Raw genomic sequence first — 14,258 nt, forward strand, 5'->3', positions numbered from 1 at the left:
AAATACTTAAGCTAAAGTTGATAATAGTACACTCATCATACCTTTATAAGTTAATCTTAATCTTATCCACTTTCGATGTTGGACTAATCAAGGATGTTATATTAGTTGTCACAATCTCGCTTATAATTCACATGGTATTATTTATATTTTAGTAGATATGGATTACTATTAGATCTATTTTGATGTTAGAAATTACATCATAAATAGTTTTAGATTGAGTTAGTAACAGTAGTTTTATATAAGGCTAATTATATGACCCCTATTAACATCGTATTTCTTTTAATTCTGAAAATTAAAATAAATAATTTTATTTATTATTATAACATCATCAACTGAAATAAATAATATTCATTTCATTTTCAACGTTGAAATTATCTTTTTTTGATAAAATTATTGATAATAAAAGAGATATTGAAACTATATTTTTACTTATCATTTTCGCACTTAACTAATAATATTAGGATGAATATGATTTTTTATTTTATTTTTAAAATTATATATATAGTATTTTCTGAGAAAAGCCCAAAAAATAGTTTTTTTTTCAGGAATTCACTAATATTATGATTACATAAATCATTAATAAAAAATCTTAAATATGTTCATGAAGGGGGGATATATTGATTTTTGATAAATACAATATATACCCCTCTTCATGAACATATTTGAGGCTTTTTTTATAGATAATTTATGTAATCATAATATTTAATGGGCCGTTATTATGTGGTGTATAGTTTCACTAACATCATCTATTTCATTAGAAAATATTCATATTTTATATATTTCTTAAAATTTACTCATCTTTTGTTTTTCTTAAATAATACCTTAATTTTAAAATACCCAAAATACTCCTAAAATTTTTTTTGTCAAATTATTCTCGCTCATGAACTATTACAGTACTATATTTTTAAGTTTATAGTTAATTTAGTTAAAATTAGAAGTCCATTTAAAAATTTACCATGTTTTCGAATTAGTTTATAGTATTTTTATTATGGTGACGAAAATATTATAACAAGTCAAAACACCATATAAGTGGAAAAAATTATAAGACAATTTTAAAAAAAATATAAAAAAATATTATTTTTAAGGAAGAATAAAAAGAAAAATACTGATAAAAATATTTAAAATATAAATATGTTATAGAAAAATCACCTTAGCAGAATTGCACAAACTCATTTCAACAGTTGAATTTTTATTTTTTTATTTTTAGGGGATTTCTATAGGGGTTTTTTTCTTGGAGTTACTGTTAAAAAAGATTATTTATAAAAAAAAATATATGACTATTTATAGAACTTCTAAATTCTAATTCGATGGGGGTGTTGGGATCGGAACTAATTGGCACATCATCACGAGCACACTTCAGTTGACTTCGAACTGGGATCCACACCGGACGCTGCTCGGCCTGTGGGTTGACAGCGGGGTCTGCCGCTGCACGCTTATTCCGCGGATCCTTCCAAATCACGGCAGCATACAAGGCGCCGGGAAACCTGCGCGAGATGTTAGCGACGTGGGGGCTGCTCGCGAGGACAAGGCCAAATCAAGATTCCGAGATCAGTCGATTTGGACGGCCGCGATCTCTAGATCAATGGTTACGGGTTCGGTCACGTGTCGTTGGATCTATCCAACTCGGCTTTCATCAGATTCGAATAGGATTTACGGATAGATTGGGATCATTCAATCAGTTCTCTGTTCACAGGTAAATTACCGTGGCATGAAAACAATGATTCACACTCGTCTGCAAGGATTTCAAACATAAGAACGCAAGACAAACATTGTGATAGAGAAAACCTCAGGCACAACAAAGTTTCCCTTGCATTGTGATAGACAACACCTCAGTTTAATATTCTGTCCAAAGCCAAGCAGAACCAATTAATGACAACAAGAGAACACCTCAGTTTAATAGTCTGTCTAAAGCCAAGCAGAACCAATTAATGACAACAAGAACAAGATTCTCTCTAAAACTAAGCTAATGGGTTTAAGATGCTGGTAAAAAAAATAAAAAATGAAGAGATCCCCAACCATGATTTCAAACATCGAATCGATCCAAGATAAACTGGTGTCAGATGGTATGGATCAGTATTGTTGAGTACACTGATACCATACCGGTCCGCTAAATGTCTAAAACCGATATCAGGTCAAGATTTTAAAACCTTTATCTCGAGAATCTAAGGGGAAAAAAAAAAATGTTTTCCATGGTGAGAAAACACAACTAATTTCGAGCCAAAAACAAGTCCAGAAAATAACAAGTTTATGTTCTTATCACAACGTTTGCTAAATATCTTGAATGGTTCCAGCAAGATAGTTGGATATGCCAACCATTTACAGACTGGGAGTATGTACAGTGATACATAGATGATATATGGATTAATTGGTAGAGGAAGTGCAGAAACTCAATTGCCATTAAATAAATGTAATTGGCAGACCTCTCAAATAAGCAAGTCAAGATAAGCTTCTAAACCTTGGCTTTGGAGGCACTTCCTCAGCTTGCCTAGCGCCTGGCTCTCTAGCTGCCGAACCCTCTCTTTCGAAAGGCCATACATGGCACCAATCTCCGAGAGAGACTTCTGTTCGCTGCAACGGATCCCAAACCGGTACTGAATTATAACCCTCTCCCTCGGTTTCAATATATTTAGAAGATTGCGTACGTGCTGCCTCATCATCTGCTTGGCTATGACAAGATCAGGAATCTCAATCTTGGGGTCTGCTACTGTTTCCTGGTGGCATCAGAACCATTAGAAATTAAGTAAACATTAAATAAGAACAAGAAAAGAAACAAAATTTCTCCTGATATGATGTACAAAATCACGCTTAGAGATCCATTCATCAAGAAAATCATATTGAAACTCAAAGAAGTGGCCAAAATCCTAAAAATTTAATCAGACCTTACCTCAGAATCAGATTGTGAATCTTCCATTCTATTAACGTCGATCCCTTAAAATTGAAAGATTGTTTTTGTTGTATTCCAGGAGTTATGGAGAATTCTTTTTGTTAAGTTTTGAAGAGAGTATACATATAGGGAAGCATGCCAATATCTAAATCAAAATTATTTACACAAGACATGAACTAGAATTTGATAAAGTTGTCAGAAAGTAGCCAAAATAATGCATATCCTATCAGACATTGTTGCCCCAGAACCTGTTTATACCTTCTCCATTCCAATGGATATGTCCCAAGGAAAGAGTTCATTATTCTCAAAAGACATGGAGGAATAACTGCATTTTTTGTGGACGGGGTTGAGGAACACTTGTTTGGATAAGGTTTAAAAGGAGAGCATGTTTACATGGAACAAGTCTGAACATGGTGTCAACAGCATGTGCAATAAGATATAAACTAGCAATGAACGAAATTACGAGAAGCATTGGAGAAGCTGAGCTAGAAAATGCAACCTTCAATTAGAATGCTTAGTGAGCGTGGATTTCCAAACTAAGAAGACAAACCAAATACATGGAACAAGGCTTACCAGTGACACAATGAGCAAGAACGAAGACCTACATATTTACAGATGCATAATACATACATGTAAATCGTGGATACATTGTAAACTTCTAATATTTACATATACATCTAAACATGCACACATAAATATCAAATTACACTCAGATGATTCCGTTTGTGAGATGTATGATACTGTGTTTATTAACCTACCTGAAAAGTGACATCCTGATCTAACCAAGGACGCCTTTGAATTGAAATTGGATATCTAGAGTTCAATAACAAAATTTCCAACTTCTGAACTGTGATGCCAACACGTTTTGCTATCTCTTCATTTGTTGGGAGAAGGCCTTCTTGAATGCACAATCTCCTTGCTTCTCTTATGCTTTTCAATCGTGCAAAAGCATTTTCCTGCAACAACCAAACATGATAAGAGAACGGCACAGCATTGATGAGATACCATTTTTCAGATGACACTATGCAAAATTGCAAATAATGCAATGGTTTAGCTTCAGCTATAACATCTCCACGCTTCAACATGAAAAGAATAGAGATAAGAATACTTTAGATCTAGTTATGTCAGCTGACAGCAATGTGCTTTATTGCATACGAGAGATTCATTTAGCATGGCAATTGGAAATAACAGTGTTAGAAGCAAGATAAAGCATCATAGTGGGAAGCAAAGATAAATGATTTAGATCATTGAACTTTCAGCTTGAACTAATGTCAAGGTTCCAAGTAAACTAAAAAATATGACGAGGAAGCCAAAACTCAACTGGTAACCGAATGGTTCGAGAGTTTTTAAATATGGCCTTCTTGATCGATTGCCTTATCCACCAATATGCATAAGTTGGAAATCTGCATCCAGCTCTTGGCTTGAACTTCTCTAAGCTCTTCATAAGGCCCCTGCTTCCCTCCTATAATAATACAAACTTTTTGACACAATGAAGAGTAGTAGGAATGTTCCGTGAAACAAAATGGAATGCACTTTAGATATACAACTGGGATATAGAATTATGTGATGGTAGAATGAAGCAGAAACCAGAATTAAGGTAGATTTTATAGAATTGTCTTTTAAATGAACTTCAGCAGGTGTAAAAATACAACATTGATCAAATACTATTCCCCTGGTGCCAGGTACCTATTTGTATCACATGAATTACATATGGAAGTTTTCAGTTAGTTATAGAATATTTTACCCAAAAAATTTGCAATATGAAACAACTTTCAAAGAAGGAACAAAGCAGTTATATAACATGCTACAGCCTACAAGCAACTCTCAGATGGGAGAAAGGACATCAATTTTAACAAATCATGAGAAAAACATGTATCAACCATTAAATTGTGTTAAGCATGAACATGTAAACAATCCAAGTCAACCTGCAGCAAATCCTGAATATTAAGGCCCTTCCCTTCATATTGTCTCGCAACATGTACCACAAGACGAAAATTAGCATAAATCATCTTTTCTCGGTTGCGTCTCCCAGAAGAAAGGCAGGACTGTAAATCTTGGCAGCTCATTCCAACTGCTTGAGCCCACTCCGCCAATGTTGGTTCACGGTCAGATTGTGACTGAAGTCTTTCTTTAACTTTTTCCAATCTCATAAGATCCTGTTCATAGTAAAAAATCAAAAAACATATGGATATGATCAGTGACCCCCTTATGCCAACTAAGTATAAAGGAAGCTTGCAAACAAAGATAGACATAACACATGCCTCTATCTTAACAAATAAATCCTTTTCTTCTTTAACTGTCAACAGTTGTTTTGTCTCAGGACCCCACAAGAATAACCTGAGGGGGTCATTGGAGTCAAGCCTTTTATCTATCTTCTTGCTTTGATTGATGGTCATTGAACTGGCACCATGGTGTACAAAATTGTTTGGATTCTTGGAGACCTTACGTTTCTTGGATCGCCTCTCCAATAGCTTTCTTGATCTAACAGTTGTTTCTTCTTTAAAAAAAGTATCATCGTTTGATCCTTCATCAAAACTGATTAAGAGAACTCTTAGAAATTGAAAAACATTGATACATAAAACAATTCCAAGTGTCAAGAAATGAAGGTGGGCATCTGATCAATAAGAAACACACCCTAAAAAGTTTGATTTATCAACTTCAATTCCCAAAATATTTGATTGTTCCACCAAAGATGCTGCTATTTTTGAGGCAATCATAGCCTTTTTAGCAAGGGCAAGAACATCGGCTGGTGTGATGCAGTCTTTAGTATTTTCAACTTGCATAGCACTGCTGTCTCCACTTACACAGGTACTGGTTTCTTCTGGACCTACAGAGACTGGTAACGATTGCTTTTCCTCATCAAGAGGAGGGAATCTGGAAGAGATATCAGAAAGAAGTTCGAGAATAAAAAAAACAGTACTCAGAAAATTGTCAAATAAATGTTGCTCGACGATAAAAAGTAAGCCAGATTATCTTACGGATACCATAAACTGGGCTGATAAGACAACTGGCATTCGAGATATCTCAAGTATTGGTTAAATTCATGCTTTTCTCTCTCTTCAGAACATGATCTGCCAGCCTCTGTTAACCACTTATCTGGTGTTGCCTTCGAAATTAAAAGATCAAATAATCATCAATAGAGAGGAAATTGATGTGAGCAACACATCAAATATAGTTTCTGCTTATAATTGACTAGAGTCATCCCTTCACAATACTCCACCAATAGAATGATAAAAGTACTCCAAAATACCATACATGACAAAATACTCCTTCCTTCAACCAGAAAAGGCATCGCATGCATGAGAGTAAAACTGAATGAAGCATGATAGTAAGTAAAATGAGAATTCCATGTGTATTGGCCATGGATTTAGATCCTAGTGTCAGACATGACCACTGTCTTAATTAAGGATATATGAGTTTAGGATATAGGACCAAATTAAACAATGTTTTCATTTAAAGATGAGATTTAAAATGATAATCTATATAAATCTTTTAATATTTTGTATTAAGAAAAAGAATTAACAATCTCTAATTTTTTTAAAGAAATATTTTTATTTTTAAGAACATAAATTTACTTAAATATTATTTACTTAATTTTCATATATTTTAAGCTCTTTTCTATTTTTCCCTTTTCCTTTCTTTTTGTTCTCTTCTATTCTCCTCTATTTATTTATCAGTAAACCAATAGATTTGTTGAGATAAGTTTTAAGATAAACTAAGTCACCTCTCTCCACCATTCCCCTCCCCCTCCTCTCCCTTTCTTCCTTGCTCTTGGTGTGTGTGCATACATATTCATGGTTCAATTCAAATATAACATAGTACCCGGAAGCCTACCTGCACAGATTTTTCAACCTTATTGAGATGGTTAGTTTTGAGATCATCACATTGTTCCTTTGAAAGAACTGATGCAGTTATGTGATGCACCACTTGTGTGGCTGGTACATGGATCGTCGGCTGACTTGCTTGATCAAGGAGCATTGGAACTGCAAAAACAATATCAGCAAAAGGAACATATTTCGAAGTTGCACAAAAATCAAAGGTTCAACCCTATAAGAAAACTGAATATAAATCAGAGCTATTAGAGATTCTAAGGTGGTTGAGTTCCCCTGATGCTTGGACTGGTGGTTAAGTTTGGCCTCTTATGCTGGCTGACAAACAAAGTCTCCATTTGGTACATAAATCATGTCACCAAGAGCACCAGAAATAATTTTGTCGTGCAAATACTAATCCCTTGGTGTTAGATTCCTTTCATTTGCTCTTTAGCCAACTCACTACACATACAGCATTATTTGTCCTTCTAGGGAAGCTTTAATGATATAGAAAAACAGAAGATTTGTGGTAGTTGCTGCCCGCTACAACTAATGACAGCTAAAATGCCATATGAAAAGAGACCAGGCCAAAAAGTAAGTTCCAATGGAAGTTCTCAATTTTTATGCCTTAACTAATAAAATGAACGCACAATTACAGGTCTTCTTGTGAGGAGCAGACTCATGTGTCTATTCATGGCAGGTAAGTATAGAGTCCTGTGTCTACACCTGAACCCATCGGCGACGACACCTATAGGATCCCAAAAGGTCCTAAGAGGAAAACAAGCAAACACCTTACAGGCACTTCAGTGCAACCGACATGATATCACTACAAACCACCGAAAACGACCAGAAAAATGAAGTCCCCCCAAAGGAGTGATATTTGTACCGATAAGAAGGGTTCCACTCACCGGAATTGGAGTAGGGAGTTCTGAGGTGATTTTTGGGAACCATGGGAATCGAGACAGGTGAGAGGAGACTTCGACAAGCTTTCATCGCGAGAACTGCTCGGGCGAGGCCGTCCGCACTGCTGCGGGTCTATCTCTTTTTATCGCTTGCTTGGAGGAGCAAGAGGCAACGAGAGAGGACACGCGAGCAGTGGAATAGGAGGATGAGAGGCGTGAAACGGAAGAGCGACGGAGGGAGGCGGCCCAAAAGAGCGGTATAGAACGGGACAAAACAACAAATCTACGAGATATTTGTTCCGAGTGAGGATGAGGTTCGTAGCGCCAGCAAGTGGAAACGGAAGAAAGCCACCAGACTTCAATAAATATATATATATATATATATATATATATATATATATATATATATATATATATATATATATATATATATATATATATATATAACCCTATAAAATCAAACAAATTAATTTTCATTAGCTAACATCAATGCAATGACATAAAAAATTTAATTGACATTAATATCACTTCATAAAATATATAAATTTATTTTTTATAAATTAATACAACTTCACATTTATCACTATAAATTAGAATATTCAGACTTGTTCAAACTCACTGATAGCGATTAATGAAAGAGAGGGAGGGAGGTTCATCGAGCACCTTGAGGACCAAGAGTAACACTCACAGCATTAGCGAGCTTCTCGACGTCGGACTGGAGAGACGACCTCGAGCTCTTATCGAAGGCAATGTTTTATCCCTTTAAATTCTAAAATTTAAATATTACATATATATATATATATATATATATTCTTCTTAATATATTTTTTTATCAACTTTTTAATATGTGTCTAATCAACTCAAGCGAAGTACTTATTATCAAGAAAAAATATTATCGATTTTTTTTGAGCCGGACGTGGTAGTCCAAACCTATGTACATAGAAATATCCAATGTATTTTCGATATGGAAATATTATACTCTCGAATTTAGTTTGAGATAAAAGTATTATACTCTTGATATAAAAATAGTACACTCTCGACGTGGAAATATTACACTATCAAGGTGAATTCAAGATAAAAGTATTATACTTCCTGTATGAAAATATTATATTATTAATGTGTCACCTGTTATCGAGGAAAAATATCATTACTGTTTTTTGTCTGCTCGATGTGGTGGCTAAGACCCATGTGTATAGAAATATTCAATATGCCTTCGACATGGAGATATTATATTCTCGAGTTGAGTTCGAGATAGAAATATTACGCTTTTAATGTGAAAAATATCATACTATCGTTATGAAAATATTACGCTATCAAAGTGAATTCGAGATAAAAGTATTGTACACCCGAGATAGAAGAATTACACTTCTCATGTGGAAGTGTTGTACTCTTAACGTGTCACTCGTGAAAAACTAAAGTCAGGTAGGCCTTTATGATTCGATCCCTTTAATACTTAAATTAGTAAACTGAGATTTTCAAACGTAGATCAGAGTAATTCTTGGTAATGAGTTAACTTTCTCTTTATTTAAGATAAGTTTTTATAGTTTTGAAGAAAGAGAAGAAATTTTATGATTATTTTCTTTTGTTACAAAGAAGGATAAGATGATTTATGATTATCATCCTTCTCATAAAAATATATTTCTCTTTATTATCATAATAAACGAGAAAAAATTTAGGTATTGCATGATGATCGTGTGTTAACTGTTAATAAATTTTCTATCAGTACTAATAGTCATGATTATTTTATAAATCTAAAATGATAAAATTTCAAATAACTAAAGATATATTTTATTATTTTAATAATTATTTAACCCCCGTGCTTTTCTAACTTTTTATATAAATATTAATTCAGTTCCAACACGGACATTAATTATTAGAAGGGTATATAAAAATCCCATATATATATATATTGTGAATTGAACGTTTTTTAAGATACCTTTCTAATCGATTTTTTTTACTGAAAAGGAATCAATTAAAAACTACATAAAATACGGAAGTTAATGCTGTTGGGTGCCATCATCTTCTAATGCCAAACATTGTGATCCACATACATTTGGTATTTAATCTCTTCTTTCGATTGTAATTTGCTCGGCTCCACTAATCCAAATGAAAAAAAGGCAAAATGATAAGCCTTTATTGGGGCGGGAAACAAAAACAGAGAGACCGAGAGGGGAGGCGTTGCCTACGATTGGCGATTCAGTCCCAGTCTTCGTCGCGCAGCATGTCATCATCTTCCTCTCTGGGTGGCCTCACCACCAACACCACCGTCCCCAACGCCTCCTTCACTCCCTTTCCCATCAGCTTCCCCCCTCTCTCCACCCCCAAACCCTTCCCCCTCCCCTCTTCCTCGCCGCCCACCAAGTAGTATCCGTCCTCAGCTCCCACTTCCCGTCTCCCCCGGTCCGCCACCACCAGCACCGCCTCCTCCCAACCCCCGCTTCCCCTCCACGGCAGCACCCTCCCGTCCACGAACTCCACCGCCACCCCATTCCCCGCCGCCACCACCGGCCCCCACCCTGGCAGCACCACCCACCTCGCCCACCCCCGCTCCGCCGCCATCACCCCCAGCTCTCCCTCCGCCCTGCACCGCCCCGGCGCCGCTGCTATCCCCTCCTCCCCCTCCTCCGCCCGGCACACCGGTAGCAGCACCACTGTCGACGCCTCCGCTACCTCCCCGTACCTCAGTCGAACCACCGGCACCGTCACCCTCAGCTCCTCCGCCTCTTCGCCGGCCGCCACGGCTCCTCCTTCGCCTTGGCGGGACGCCCGCTCGATCTCCTCCTCGATCCGCTTCCTCGCCTCCTCCGTCTCCGCCGCCTCCACCGCCCGATCGAGCGACGCCATCCGCTCGGCAGGGGACATCGTCTCCCGGCTGAGGCGGAAGTGGGTGTAGGCGAGGCAGTCACCCGGGGAAGCGGCAGAGAAGCGGTCCCAGCCAACGTCCCCCCTGCGGCGGGGGAAGTCCTTCATGGCCCGCGCCAGCTCCTGGGCCGCCTTTGGATCGAGGCGGTGCTCGATGACGCGGTAGGCGGCGGCGGCGCGCTGGGCGGCGTTGAGGAGGCGGAGCTCGTAGAGGAGGTCGGCGCCACCGCCAGCGTCGAAGAACGCGAGCAACTCGGGGTCGAAGGAGGATGAGACGAGGGAGTCGCGGACCTGCACGGCGACGATGAGGCGGTTCTGGTCGACGCCGGAGATGCCGGTGACCTCCTCGATGGAGGGCGGGGTGAAGCCGTCGTGGCCGAGGGTGGAGATGAGCGGGGCGTACTCGTGCCACAATCCGAGGCGATCGCGGAGGATCTCGAGCCGCTCGGCGGTGCCCAGGGAGCGGTACTTGGCCGACAGCGGGGAGGGCGGGGGGCGAAAGGGCTGGTACACCTGCTCGCCTGGCGGCGGAGGGTACGGCGGCGGGGTGGGCGGCATGGAGGCGTAGACCCGGCCGCACCGGCGGGGAGACGCCGGCTTCGGAAGAGAGAGGCGGTGGCGGAGGATCAAACTGGGACGGGAGGTGGCGACGAGGAGGGGCACATGCTTGGCCTTGAGAGGGGTCGCCACTGAGAGCAGTGCCATGGACAGGCGACGGGGGAAGCGAGGAGGTGAAGGGAGAGGGAAGAGGGAGCGAGTGGTGTTGGCGAGGGAGAAGGGGGCTTATCTGCTGTTCGTTTTGTGTGATGGGCTCTGCAGAGGACAATTTTAGACCGTCGATTTAGCCCCCGCCCAACATTTGAACGGTCGTGATTTCCATTTGACGCCCCAGTAAAACAACGTCGCTCTCTTTCAACCTGATGACTCTCACCGAAATGGAGACATGGAGGCTATGGTAACTCCAAGCAGAACCCCCTTCTCCCCCTTTCTCTCTTCCCAACTCAAACCCATCCCAAAACCTACTCTTCATCTCCACTCTCCAATCCCATCTCCACCACCAAAAGATGCCACCGCCACCGCCACCACCTTCACCTTGCAACAGACTAAAGAGATCCATGCCCACATTATCCGAACACAATTCCGACCAACGAATATCCTGCCTGCTCAATCCAGTCCTCAAGCCCAGCTTAATTTTCTCATCACTTCTTACATCAAGAACAACACACCGTCCGCCGCACTGAATCTCTACGCCCACATGCGGGAGACTGCGGCCAGCCCCGATAACTTCACCGTCCCCTCAGTTCTCAAGGCCTGCGCGCAGCTCTCGAGTCTCCGACAAGGAATGGAAATCCATGGGTTTGTCATAAAGGCCGGATTCCATTGGGATGTCTTCGTACATAATTCCTTGATGCAGATGTACTCGGAATGTGGATCCTTGGGGTTTGCTGCGAAGTTGTTCGATGAAATGCCTGATAGAGATGTGGTCTCGTGGAGCACTATGATAAGGAGCTATGCATGGTGTAAGTTGTTTGACGAAGCCATTGAACTCGTCAGAGAGATGCTCCTGTCAGGCATAAGGCCTAGTGAAGTAGCAATAATTAACATGCTTAATCTCTTTGCCGATGTTGGAGAGTTTACAAAGGGCCGACCAGTGCATACTTATTTGATAAAAAACAGTGCTAGGGAATCACCTAGTGTTAATGCTACCACTGCCCTGATTGATATGTACGTCAAGTGTGGAAGTATTTCTGCTGCAAGAAGAGTCTTTGACAGGATGGAGGAAAAGAGCACTGCATCATGGGCTGCCATGATAGCTGGTTTCATTCGTAGCAGTGATATGGGAACTGCGATGGAGCTGCTTATCGAGATGTGGCATAATCATGTATTCCCCAATGAGATCACGATGCTGAGCTTGGTGATTGAGTGTGGATCGATTGGCAATTTAGAATTGGGCAAATGGCTTCATGCCTACATACTTCGAAATGGCTTCAAGATGTCGGTAGCTTTGGGCACTGCCTTGGTTGATATGTACTGCAAGTGCCGTGATTTGAGGAGTGCAAGAGAAATGTTTGATCTCATGGATGGGAAGGACATTGCAGTGTGGACTGCCATGATTGCAGGATATGCGCACACCAATTGCATTAAAGAAGCCTTTGATCTCTTCACCCAGATGAAAGATGCAAATATAAAGCCAAACGAAATAACCATGGTGAACCTCCTCTCTTTATGTTCCGAGGCTGGGGCTCTCGACCGAGGAAGGTGGATTCATGCTTGTATTGACAAGCAAGGAATAGAGATGGATGTTGTGCTCACCACTTCATTGGTAGACATGTATGCCAAATGTGGGGATATCAATGCAGCGTATGCAGTATTCACTCAAACTACTGATAGAGATGTGTGCATGTGGAATGCAATGATTAACGGACTCGCCATGAATGGGTATGGAGAGGAGACTATCGGTCTTTTTATGGAGATGGAGAAGGTGGGTGTTAGACCAAACAATGTCACTTTCATTGGAGTATTGCGTGCATGTAGCCACTCAGGACTCGTAGAAGAGGGAAAGCAGTTCTTTAGTTGCATGGAACATGATTATGGATGGGTTCCAAAAGTCGAACATTATGGATGCATGGTTGATCTTCTTGGTCGAGCTGGACACCTTGATGAGGCACATGAATTGATACGCAGAATGCCTAATGTACCAAATGTGATAATATGGGGGGCACTTCTTGCTGCATGTAAAGTTCATAAGAATCCAAAATTGGGGGAACTGGCAGCAAAGGAGCTTCTCAAGCTTGAACCCCATAATAGTGGCTACAATATACTTCTCTCAAACATCTATGCAATTGATCGGAGATGGAGCGAGGTTGCAGAAGTAAGGAAATCGATGAAGGATACGGGAATTAAGAAGATGCCTGGGATGACCGCGATTGAGGTAAATGGAGTGGTTCATGAGTTTGTGATGGGTGATGCTTCACACCCACAGAGCAAGAAGATCCAAGCAATGCTCTCAGAAATGCAGGAGAAGCTCAAACGGGCAGGACATGTTGCTGATACTTCAGGCGTATATCTTAACATAGACGAGGAAGAGAAGGAAACAGTGCTCAACTATCATAGTGAGAAATTAGCCATGGCATTTGGTCTTATCAGTACCCCACCACGGACACCAATTCGAATTGTGAAAAACCTTAGGGTTTGTGATGACTGTCATGCTGCTACTAAGCTTCTTTCTCAGATATATGGCAGGGTGATTATTGTACGTGATCGAAACCGCTTCCACCGGTTCTATGAAGGATCATGTTCTTGCCAAGACTATTGGTAGGTGGTAGTGATATTATTTAGAGAAATTCATCAATGTCAAGAAGCAATTTTTTATCTACTAATTAATACTATAATTGACTTTTGTCTAGAATTGCATACGCTTAAATTAAGTCAACTATATTTCACATTAGTTTTAGTATAGTCTGTACATTTTTGACTGACAATATATTTCAAAATAAATAATTGTTTAGTATGTTCTTCAATATCATGTTAGGGTGCTTTGTTATTAGTTCAATACTAATTGTTGTTATTAATTCAATACTAATTGTTGAGGGAAGAAGTTGTTGATGTTCTGGTCAGCCTAATGTGATTTGGACTCGTATGTGTAGGATTATTTGAGGTGAAAATATTGAACTCTTGAGATCTTATCTACACGAAAATCGAGATTGGAAGAGATTTCTTGATTCGATCCCTTTGACGTTCAAGTTAATAATCTGATGTATATGAGTGAGGATACGAGCGGTAAAAAAGGTGATCATCCAT

General features: G+C 39.7%; 3 protein-coding genes across 3 annotated transcripts; 1 reads left to right on the plus strand and 2 right to left on the minus strand.

The window, feature by feature from the left end:
* Positions 1 to 2,232: 2,232 nt before the first annotated feature.
* LOC135653300 (RNA polymerase sigma factor sigF, chloroplastic-like) lies at positions 2,233 to 7,865 on the minus strand. Its single transcript, XM_065175136.1, has 9 exons — positions 7,602 to 7,865; positions 6,719 to 6,867; positions 5,863 to 5,990; positions 5,519 to 5,758; positions 5,146 to 5,419; positions 4,810 to 5,040; positions 4,206 to 4,346; positions 3,643 to 3,840; positions 2,233 to 2,711 (listed from the first exon to the last, which is right to left on the minus strand). The coding sequence occupies exons 1-9, from the start codon at positions 7,684 to 7,686 to the stop codon at positions 2,424 to 2,426; spliced, it is 1,734 nt and encodes a 577-aa protein (XP_065031208.1). The 5' UTR covers positions 7,687 to 7,865; the 3' UTR covers positions 2,233 to 2,423.
* A 1,723-nt stretch (positions 7,866 to 9,588) lies between these two features.
* On the minus strand, positions 9,589 to 11,242 carry LOC135653398 (rubisco accumulation factor 1, chloroplastic-like). Its single transcript, XM_065175335.1, has one exon. It carries the CDS (start codon positions 11,160 to 11,162, stop codon positions 9,792 to 9,794), a length of 1,371 nt encoding a protein of 456 aa, XP_065031407.1. The 5' UTR covers positions 11,163 to 11,242; the 3' UTR covers positions 9,589 to 9,791.
* A 12-nt stretch (positions 11,243 to 11,254) lies between these two features.
* On the plus strand, positions 11,255 to 13,978 carry LOC135653397 (pentatricopeptide repeat-containing protein At4g21065-like). The gene has a single exon (XM_065175333.1). It carries the CDS (start codon positions 11,401 to 11,403, stop codon positions 13,774 to 13,776), a length of 2,376 nt encoding a protein of 791 aa, XP_065031405.1. The 5' UTR covers positions 11,255 to 11,400; the 3' UTR covers positions 13,777 to 13,978.
* The last annotated feature ends 280 nt before the right edge of the window (positions 13,979 to 14,258 follow it).

This window comes from Musa acuminata, chromosome BXJ3-11 (assembly GCF_036884655.1).
Source record: "Musa acuminata AAA Group cultivar baxijiao chromosome BXJ3-11, Cavendish_Baxijiao_AAA, whole genome shotgun sequence".
NCBI classification, from domain to species: domain Eukaryota; kingdom Viridiplantae; phylum Streptophyta; class Magnoliopsida; order Zingiberales; family Musaceae; genus Musa; species Musa acuminata.

Excerpts from the sequence above, each read along its gene's own strand:
- LOC135653300 (XM_065175136.1), bottom strand. The coding sequence starts at position 7,686 with ATGAAAGCTTGTCGAAGTCTCCTCTCACCTGTCTCGATTCCCATGGTT. Across the intron at positions 4,347-4,809 it reads ATATTCAGGATTTGCTGCAG|GAGGGAAGCAGGGGCCTTAT; the intron begins GTTGACTTGGAT and ends GTATTATTATAG. Across the intron at positions 2,712-3,642 it reads ATCAGGATGTCACTTTTCAG|GAAACAGTAGCAGACCCCAA; the intron begins GTAGGTTAATAA and ends TGATGCCACCAG.
- LOC135653397 (XM_065175333.1), top strand. The coding sequence starts at position 11,401 with ATGGAGGCTATGGTAACTCCAAGCAGAACCCCCTTCTCCCCCTTTCTC.
- LOC135653398 (XM_065175335.1), bottom strand. The coding sequence starts at position 11,162 with ATGGCACTGCTCTCAGTGGCGACCCCTCTCAAGGCCAAGCATGTGCCC.